Source organism: Simochromis diagramma, unplaced genomic scaffold (assembly GCF_900408965.1).
Source record: "Simochromis diagramma unplaced genomic scaffold, fSimDia1.1 OVJJ01000419.1, whole genome shotgun sequence".
In the NCBI taxonomy this organism is placed as follows: domain Eukaryota; kingdom Metazoa; phylum Chordata; class Actinopteri; order Cichliformes; family Cichlidae; genus Simochromis; species Simochromis diagramma.
The window spans coordinates 1296167-1306095 of NW_024387244.1; the positions used below are offsets into that span (position 1 = coordinate 1296167).

At 41.6% G+C, this 9929-nt stretch overlaps 1 protein-coding gene and 1 long non-coding RNA gene across 2 annotated transcripts; one reads left to right on the top strand and one right to left on the bottom strand.

The window, feature by feature from the left end:
* Positions 1-726: 726 nt before the first annotated feature.
* Positions 727-9371, top strand: haus5 (HAUS augmin-like complex, subunit 5). The gene is made up of 20 exons (XM_040053044.1): positions 727-903; positions 992-1121; positions 1204-1266; positions 1464-1496; positions 1629-1653; positions 1770-1902; positions 2470-2629; positions 2723-2804; positions 3213-3304; positions 3385-3439; positions 3545-3672; positions 3770-3851; positions 4727-4881; positions 5165-5327; positions 5489-5569; positions 5706-5851; positions 6010-6106; positions 7311-7449; positions 7617-7749; positions 9097-9371. The coding sequence occupies exons 2-20, from the start codon at positions 1024-1026 to the stop codon at positions 9197-9199; spliced, it is 1968 nt and encodes a 655-aa protein (XP_039908978.1). The 5' UTR covers positions 727-903; positions 992-1023; the 3' UTR covers positions 9200-9371.
* Positions 7289-9643, bottom strand: LOC120747288. The gene is made up of 2 exons (XR_005699080.1): positions 9331-9643; positions 7289-7397 (listed from the first exon to the last, which is right to left on the bottom strand). It is a non-coding gene; the product is annotated as an uncharacterized LOC120747288 (long non-coding RNA).
* Between the last annotated feature and the right edge of the window lie 286 nt (positions 9644-9929).

Here is a 9929-nt window from a genome sequence, read left to right on the forward strand (position 1 = left end):
CAGCAGAACTCGGGTAGGCTGTCGCATTTAAGTGATGCACAACTAATACTTCTAGACCCGGTGTGCCGAGATGATATTCCTCACACCATCACACCACCATCAACCAGCCTGAACCACTCGCACGGGGCAGGGCGATGCCATGCTTTCATGTTGTTTGCACCAAACTCTTTACCGTGTGAATGTGAAAGCAAAAATTGAGCCTGATCAGACCGGACAAAGTTTTACCGAGCTTTTGTTGTTCACGTTTGATGAGCCAGTATGAATTAAAGCCTCAATTTCCTGTTCCTGGCTGATAGGCACAAAGTATGGTCTTCTGCTGCTCTAACTCATCTGCATTCAAAGGTGCGCTTCTGCATCCCTTGAGTGAAACGAGTTGTATTCCCCTGACCTCTGACATCAACATGGCAAATTCAAAGTCACTTAAATCGCCTTTTGTCTCCATTCTGATGCTTGGGTTGAACTTCAGCAGGTTGTCATGAGCATGTATATATACCAAATGTCCCTGATTAGATGTCATGTGAGTAGCAGATCAGATTTTGGGGTTGAACAGTGCAATAAATAACATGACAAACAACATCTTTTCAATTATCTCCCCGTTTAAAAATAAAAAAAAATGAATAATGGATTCTGGATCATTACATGAGTTTCATTATGCGAGATGTTTGTGTAAAATCAAAGTTAAGGCACAGTCTGTGCTGATGACAGCAAATGGCTGTAGTTGTAATTGCTCTCCAGTCCAGCAGGTGGCGGTACTTTTTTCCTCTTCCTCTGTGGTCGTTGATCGGAAATGCTGTCGACAGGCGGGAACTTGAAAGTTTGAGTAGGTTTAGGTTAAACAATATTCCCGTTTTAGCGCCGTAAACTGTTTTTATTGAATTAAAGAGGCATCTTCGTGGGAGCACGGTAAGTTGGAGGGACATCTGTGAATTACGTGCACTCATTAAGCTAACTACGCTGGCTGATGATAATAGTCTCCTGTTGTTGTTTCTAGCTTTAGCTCGTTACCCGCTGTTATTTGTCAGGATGGGAGACAGAAATCTTGTTCAGGACTTGAAACGCTGGGCGACAGAGGAGTTTGGGCTGTCCCCGGACAGGCTGCCTAATGACAGCTATTTTAAAACGTAGGTATCTACACTTATATGACCTGTCATCAATGTTATTACCTAACTTTTTAGCCTTGAACTAATGTTGATTGTTTTCCAGACTCTGTGTTGGGACGGGGAAGTCGATATGGAAATATGTCACCCAGCATGTTTTCCAGCAAAGGTGAGACTTTGCTCTCGCTTGCTTTTTGTTTTGTTTTATAAACCTTTTGATCACTAAATTATAACGAGAGCACGGCTCATTTCCTGTCCTCAAACATTTACTCAGGACTCTGGTTGATTACAAAAGAAAAAACATTTGTATGAATGGCCTGTTTTCTAAAATAAACTGCAACCTCTGACTGATTTCTGTCTTTTTAGGAATGTGAGGATCATGCGTGGCAATCTTCAGTGGTATCCTTTTTGGTCTTGACTTGATTTGCAAAGCTTCCAGCTTCTTTCCAACAGACTTTAAATTTCTCCCGGACCTGAATGTTACCTTTCTTTGTTATTTATTTGCTCTGTTATCCTTGACATTGTTATTAGGTATAAATCGCTTCAAGACAAAGAGGTAGGCTGCAACTTATTTCTTTTCCCCAGCAGTTATAATTTAGTTTAATTGTTAGTGATTGCGCTTCACAAAGTGGAGTTTCTGTAAAAGCTATGTTTGTGTTTACTGGTGTGCAGTCTTGTCAGGCTGAGGGCCAGAGTGAGGCTGCAAGGCGTAAAGATCTCCAGAAGAAGATAGAGCAGCTGAAAGAAGAGATTAGTCACCTGGACTCTCAGATGAGTGTTACAGAGGAGCAGATGGCCACACAAGGTTAGTCCATCATATACACTGTGGGCGGGACTTCCAGCCATTCCGCCATAATTTTCCTCCAGTCAGGGTTGTGAGGGGACTGGAGCCTGTCCTGCTGAGTGAGACGCAGTGCACATTGGACACTAACACAAAGAGACAGCAACCGATCATTCTCACATTCACACCTATGCTCAATTCAAAATCATCAGTTGATGTGTTGTCACTACTTTGATTAGATGCAAACATGTCTGATGTTGTGTATGTTTGTTTCAAAAGGTACTGAGTTACACCTTGTGATTGTTTTCTTATATAAAGATAAAATAATTAAAGTTAAAATGAGAGAAGTTCTGAAAAAAATATCTTTTTCACACATTTCACATGGTGACAGGTTCAGCTCAAATATATTAGTTATACCACAAAGTGCTGAAAAGGTTGAATCGGTGATATCAGTTTTCTCAACTTAATTTACATGGCTGTGAAAAGATCTTTCTTCTTTAACTTTTGTTGAGGGTGAACGGCAGAAATGGTTTTTCTCTACTATTTTGCCGTTTGCGTTTAATAGCTGCGTTTTCTGCTGTGATTACACAGAGAGCTCTATCAGTCAAACCTGGGCTCAGGTGGAAGACGGCCAACGCAGAGAGCTGCTGCTTCAGGCTTTCAGGCAGCGCTGCATCTCGATCCGCAAGGATCTTTCTGATGATGTCCAACAGATCAGTGTGCACTGCCAGGCTCTGGAACAGATGGCCAGGTAAGACAAAACATTTACTGATACATTTTAAGTGAAAACGAGCCGCGATGCCTTTTACACGTTTTTCTTTTTGTGTGTGTGTGTTTATTGCAGAAAAGCAGAAATTGAAGTGCTGTTTGATAAATCTTCTTGCAACAGCCTCAATGTCAAAGTGGCAACAGAGGCACAAGTTCTGGTAAAACATGCCCGAATCTGTATTTTACTTAAGTTTAAAATTTAGAATGTTTATCAGACAGAAATAGCAAATATAGCTGCTTTGGAGGGACTCTGTGTGTTTTCTATCCATCAGACAGACATTCAGACTTGAGGCCAATTTATAGTTACCAGTTAAATGGTAAATGGCCTGTATTTGTATAGCGCTTTACTAGTCCCTAAGGACCCCAAAGTGCTTTAACCAACCAGTCATCCACCCATTCACACACTGGTGTTAACCCAACATTACTTCACCTAACCTTACCTAATGTGTGCTGGGAGAAATGTTAACATTCGCACAAATCTGGATTCAGTTGCTTACCGAGGCAACTGTAGCATATCAGCTGCTGACTTCATGAAGTCATCCATTACTTTTGTTTTCTTTCTTTAGCGCGATGTGAGAGAGCTGTGTGACGACAGGGTCCACTTCTATCAGTCTTTACAAGAGTGCGAATCGAAAACACAGCACTCTGCAGCCACACAGTAAGGACCGCAGACTGTACTCGATTTAAGTTATTCAGCTTTTAAAATGTATTTAGTTTGTTTGTTTGTTTTCCCTGTAGTATGACCCGTGAGCAGCGGACTGCTGTATTCCAGTACTGGCTGAGTGCTGTTGAGGTTGGTGTGTTTGTGTCTGATTTTACAAAATATTTTTGTATTTGTGTTAACACTGTCTTTAATTTTGACTTTGCATTAACACGCTGTTGCTTGTTGTGTCACCAGAACGTGTTGGGTACTTACCCTACAAACCATGTTCTATCAGTGCTGCAGTATTTGGCTTCAAGAGAGCAGAAGGTATTGGAGGAGAAACTGTCGTCTCTGGATGTGACACGGGATGTAACAGCTCTGCAGTAAGGCAGTGACTGGGATCTTTCATTTCACGTTATGCTTCCAGATTTCCAGTGTAATGCATTTTAAAAATGTATTTATTTATTTTTTGACATGCAGGTTCCGCTATGAAAGCGATCACCTTCTGGATATGTCAGCAGAAGAGGAAAATGAGTTGCCACCAGTTAAAACCCTCTTAGAGGTGCGGTCACATTGCAGTATACCAATAGTAACGCAGACGAAACCATGTTCATACCATCATGATGAAAAATAGCACACCCCCTGTTAATCCTAACAGTTTACATATCAGGACATAATAAAGATAATCTGGTCTTAAAATGAGGTAAATACAAACAATAGCACATGTCATATTAAACCATATCATTGTTGATTTAGGGCAGCACGGTGGCACGGTGGTTAGCACTGTTGCCTCACAGCAAGAAGGTCCTGAGTTCAATTCCAACATCAGGCCGGGGTCTTTCTGTGTGGAGTTTGCATGTTCTCCCCGTGTTTGCGTGGGTTCTCTCCGGGTGCTCCGGCTTCCTCCCACCGTCCAAAGACATGCAGCTTGTGGGGATAGGTTAATTGGATAATCCAAATTGTCACTAGGTGTGAATGTGCGAGTGAGTGTGAATGGTTGTCTGTCCTTGTGTGTTAGCCCTGCAACAGACTGGCGACCTGTCCAGGGTGTACCCTGCCTCTCGCCCTATGACAGCTGGGATAGGCTCCAGCGCCCCCCGCGACCTTGAAAAGGATAAGCGGAAGTGAATGGATGGATGGATGGATTGTTGATTTAACAAAAACTAATCCAAAATGCAGAAACACTGTCAAAGGTTAAACACACCATATGATTCAGTAGCTTGTAGAACCAGCTTTAACAACAATGTCACATTTGCTGATGATCAGTGAATGAAATAAACAGAAGCAGTAAGAGTGGACTTATTTTTTCATACATTTTTCACACATTATGTCCTGATACATAAAATCTTGATCGAACCATGATCATCTCTTTCTTTTTCCTGGAATCTGCGATTGGTAACTTTTCATGCATAGACCCGCATGTGATTGTTGCTGCAGGCTGCTTGGGAAGAAGTGGAGCAGAGCTTGGTGGAACTGGCCCAGACTCGCTCCAGAGTCCAGCAGCTCAAAAACCAGCTGCAAACCCGTAAGAAGGACGCTGAGCTCGAGGTGTCCAGTATTAGAGATGAGCTCCAGGATGATTCCTTGGCACTGTAAGTTCATTCCTATTCACTCTCTGCCTTTGCCATACATTTCATGTTTTTTTTGCAGTACTGCACCTTGGGAGTTGGGTTTCTGTGTGTGTGGGGGGGCAACAAACAGCCACTGTTGTTGTTGTTTTTATCTGAACGATACAATGTTTTTAAACTTTGTATTTACATCCTGTTTGAAAACAGCTATGTGAGCTCATTTTAATTAGTGGTAATATCTTTAGAGGCAATAATTTTGTCTCGTCTTCTACATGCTTTTTATTTTCCTTGCGCTCTGAACTGTTAGATCAGCTCTCGAGGTGGAACTGCAGTGTGTGATGCAGGCAGCCGCCAGGGATTATATCAAAGACCGCTGCATCCAACTTGACCAACATGCCCAAAGTCGACAGGAGGCGCTAAGAAGCCTTCGCAGGCAGTGGCAGAGCATACTGGACTTCAGACAACTAGTGGTGAGAGTTGACAGACAATATTTTGGGATGAAATATTTTCTACATGCATTATATATTGTAGATCTGTGGTCTAGATGGTTGCTAGGTGTGAGGAGACTGACTTTTTGTCAGCATTTGTCACATCATAAAAATAATCATGTTCTGCTTTCTTGTTTTTATAGCTTCTCAGACAAGAGCAGATCAGAGGTCTGATTAAGGGGAACTCGACAGCCAAGACGCAGCTGATTCATCTTCACAGAGAGGTCAGGATCAATGACAGTGAAATATGTTTGATGAGAGGCTTCAGTCTGGGGTGAAAAACGAGAGTGACTAAAATTGAATTCTTATGGGTTTTTTTTGTAGCACTCTGAGGATTTTAATCTTTGTGTTTTGTCTCAGTTAGAGGAATTCATCCAGGCAAAACTAGTGCCACAGTTTGAAGATGTGACCACTGCAGCCAACAGTCTAAGGAACGCTGTGTCTAAGGAGGCCAGACAGATGGGAACAGTTTCACTTCTTTCACTGGACCGCAGAACTATCGAAGGGTATGAGCATGTTGCTTGGTATCCCTCTATTTGCCTTGTTGGTGGTACATCTGTGGGCCCAGCTGCAGTGAATCAAAACAAAAACATATTTAATTGTTGTCCTTGTCCAGCGGTGACATTCGCTGACCAGAAATATAATTCCATTTTGTTTTGTTTAGCATGCAACGAATTCCTGCATCGTGGTTGTCCATCCATCGCTTGCGGTCCCCGACCTTCAGCAGCGTGTGTCAGAGTCTGGCATTCCCTCTGTACAAGGTGAGTTCTGGCATATAATATGTAAAGTATTGCAGTTTTACTGTTTTCTCTTTGATTCGGCTCGCTCTCACGCTCATGTTTTGCTACCGTTGCAATCTGTTTGTGATGATATGGTGATTAATTAGTGAAAATTGCAAATCTGTGTCCCTCCCTTACCATCTAAATACCACAGAAATTCATTTAACTACTTGCATTGAGAGCCCAGCCAGAAACTCATAGGTTTAAAACAAATTCTTTCACAAATTGCGACGTAGTTACTGCAGGTCAGCTGTTTATTGCAAATCGACAGGCAGTTGGAGTCGTCTCTTACAAATGAAGATTCAAGATTCTTTATTTGTCACGTGCATGGTTATACAGGTATAACACGCAGTGAAATTGGACCTGATAGGCTCCTCTGAACGCTCCGCAGACGAGCTCTTCTGTTCAGCTGACTCCGAATGATTGCATCGTTCAGGCAGACTGTCCGTGTTCGTAAATTAGACACCGATTATTTGCAGACAACCTTTGCAGTCGCCTTGTGATTGAAGGTGGTTGCCAGAGTTTGGAAGTGTTGCACGCTCAAACTCAGGGCGTCCAGTTGGAGTTGGTTGCTGAACGCTAAAAAAATTCAATGCAGTCACCGGGCAACCACTTCATTCTTCCTTCCTTCCTTCCTTCCTTTGCTGAAAGGAGGTTGCTATGATGATCTTGCTTTAGTGTGACTGAGTCATTTGCTTCAGTAAAAGTAGATGTTAGTCAGTGGAGCATTGTTCTGAACTGGTGACATCATGATTTTGTGTTGTATTATTTTAAAATATTCAAATTGTAATTTCAGTCGCTAAAACAAACAGTTTATTCAGTCATGCTGCCTGGGTAATGGCCTCCAAAGAAATCTTCTAAAGGGACTTAGTGACCGTCTCACTATCCTAACATCACTTATGTTTTCCTCTGGATCTTTCTCAAATCATTTTCTACAAAATCAGTGTTTGCAGCCAATTCTTAAATGTGGCCTAAGTGATTGTAACGGACGGTCATTGATTGATGCTGAACCCCTCACAACCAGGGATGATAAAAATTGCATCTTTGAAAGTCAGAGCAGAAGGAAAATAGAGTTCCATGTACCAAAGCTGCTGGGAGGTGTCCTTTTTCACTGTTTTATTTTTCCTCATATATTGCATACTAGTAACTTTTTTTGACTTTCTCTGACTTTCACACCCGACTTCAGGCTCCGGAGGAGTTGTGTTCCCGATCTCGCTCACAACAGCTTGAGCTGCGTTTTCTTCGTCAGTTACTTCAGCTTCACTCTGCCACTCTGCAGAAGATAAAGAAGGAAGCGGATCAGCTGGAGGCATCTGATCAAAAAGGTAACCAGGAGAACTTATCGGGAGATAAGAGATTTAAAGCATTTGGTTTAAACACAAATGAGGGCAGTGTTTGGTGTACACGTACTTAATATGTTGAGAAATTTCCTCAAAAAATAAAACGCTCAGTGGATTTTTAGTAACATACTGCTGTCTGTCTGCACTCTTAGCTCTCCTGTCCAGAGTCATGGAGGAGGACCAAAAGCTTCTTAAGTCTTTGGTACCAAGAGTCCGAGGGCTCACTCACCGCTGTGCACAGGGCCTTTCTTATGGGGACCAAGTCAAAACCGCCATCTCTTATTGGTGAGACGCATCTTTTAAACCGATAACCTGTTATCATTATCATTTTAATTGCTGCTTAATCGAGATTTCTTCTTCCTAATCTGGGTGTATTTTTACAAATTGAGATCTGGGAATTACCTAGAGCAGGGGTGTCAAACTCAAACACACAGTGGGCCAAAATTCAAAACTGGAACAAAGTCTCGGGCTAACGTTAATATTTATTGAAACATATTTATTCCTCCAGATATGAGAATGAATCTTTTCTTATGGACACGTTTTGCTGAAAAACTGAATATGGAACAAGCAAAGCTTAATACTAAACAATATATATATTAGCTGTATAATACCAGTAGGCCAGCTCTAATAGTAATTTGGTATGGCTTCGCGGGCCAAATGTAATTAGGCTGCGGGCCAAATATGGCCCGCGGGCCAGAGTTTGACACCTATGATCTAGAGTGACACGGTTACCTGAACAACATCTGCAAGTGAATGGACGAGTTATCACTAAAAGAGCATGTTTTAAACACTCATTAGAACTACTTCCTGGTTTAACCTTTAGACAATACTAAGATTATTCGTGCACACTTTTGTAAGTGTTTTTCTTTCCAAATTTAAGTGATTTAGGCAGTTTTAATGATCTTTCATTGATTGTCTGACTAGGCTTTTGTTGCTGGAGTCCATTATGGAGAGATAAATGTACTTGCCATTTTTAACTGGTCTCCGTAATGCAATGGATAAATTACACCTGGTCAGTGATTCTGATTATTATTGACTGACTGACATCTCATTATTCCAGAGTGAATATACAGTCTTGGACTAAAGCTTCATTTTTTTTTTTTTTTTTTTTTTTTATTTTTTTTAAACTTGTGATCTTCTAGATTTTTTCTTTTTTTAAATGTAGAAGCTTAATCCAGGTACGGAAACGGACTGATAGTGGTTGAAGTCATCTAATTATAGTTTTGCAGCTCAAACTATTTCAAAAAAGACCAGCTTTCTTAATTCTTTGGTAGTAAACGAAGTCTTAAACCTTACTGTTAACTATCTACAGACAGGTGATTACACCATTTCTAAATGACTTCATGGCTTGAATTAAATGGTAAAATGGTAAATGGCCTGTATTTTATATAGCGCTTTACATATCCAGTCATCCACCCATTCACACACTGGTGATGGCAAGCTACATTGTAGCCACAGCCACCCTGGGGCGCACTGACAAAAAAACAAAACAAAAAATAAAACATTAATGCCAGTACATCTGAGGCCAATATCTAACTGAATTTATTGGCTCTAATTATTTTCCGTTCATGCCCTTGCTCAGTAGTCCAGCGTCTCATTCTCTAGTTAACTTCCCTGTTTTGTGTGTTGTAGGTGGGAAAGGCCAGCCCAGCATGTCTTTCCCGAGGTCAGTAAAGGAGGACTGACTTTTCAGCAGTGGTTACAAAGGTGGAAACTAGCAGCAAAGTCCCCATAGTTTAATACTTTGATGGATTCCTTTCAGCACCTTTCAGTGGTAGAATGAACACTGTGTTGTAGATATTTAATGCACAAATTGTGTTTGTTTGTTTTTTCTCTCATTTGTCACCATTACTCCTAATGTCTTACCATGTGTAAATCAGTCACTAATAAACCCTTTCGAAGCAAAATACTTGTTCCTTTCTTCTTTGCTTCCTCATATCCATTGAAGTTGTTTAAAACTGCCTCTGGCTCCTGCATTGGAAAACCAAGCTGAATCCATTGTGAATGCCCTCTGAATGAGCCGTAGGTGTCTATCAATAGCCCCGTATCGATCTTTCTCACAGTCTGCATTCGGTCCACCGTCGAGCTCCGTGGGCACCGTTGTGGAGTGTGCAGCCATCCTTTGCATGGAGTAGCGCTGCTCCTTTGTAGCAGTGAAGGGGGAGTGGAGCAATCTGATTCTTGTGAACTCAGCTCCTCCCATCGCTGCGACTGCGCAGTTCAATTTTTCACTTTTTTTTTTCACTCCTACTCTGGCTTCCGGACGCCAAGACAGAGCGCTGCCGCCGAATTTAAAGAGACAGGCTTTAGTTTTTTTTAAATACGAAAAACGGTAACCATTGTCTCTGGGCTTATTTTCCGATACTTCTTGCCTGGGCTCGTTTAATTCGATGGTGATGTTTCATCAAAGTCACCGAGAGTAGCAGGTTGTCTGTCATCAACCTTCATTCTGCTGGATTCCCCGT

What these genes read in the sequence shown, in the direction of transcription:
- haus5 (XM_040053044.1), top strand. Translation starts at nt 1,024, where the DNA reads ATGGGAGACAGAAATCTTGTTCAGGACTTGAAACGCTGGGCGACAGAG. An exon ending in GCTCTGGAACAGATGGCCAG is followed by an intron (nt 2,630 to 2,722) that starts GTAAGACAAAAC and finishes TGTTTATTGCAG; the next exon opens with AAAAGCAGAAATTGAAGTGC. An exon ending in GACCGCAGAACTATCGAAGG is followed by an intron (nt 5,852 to 6,009) that starts GTATGAGCATGT and finishes TGTTTTGTTTAG; the next exon opens with CATGCAACGAATTCCTGCAT.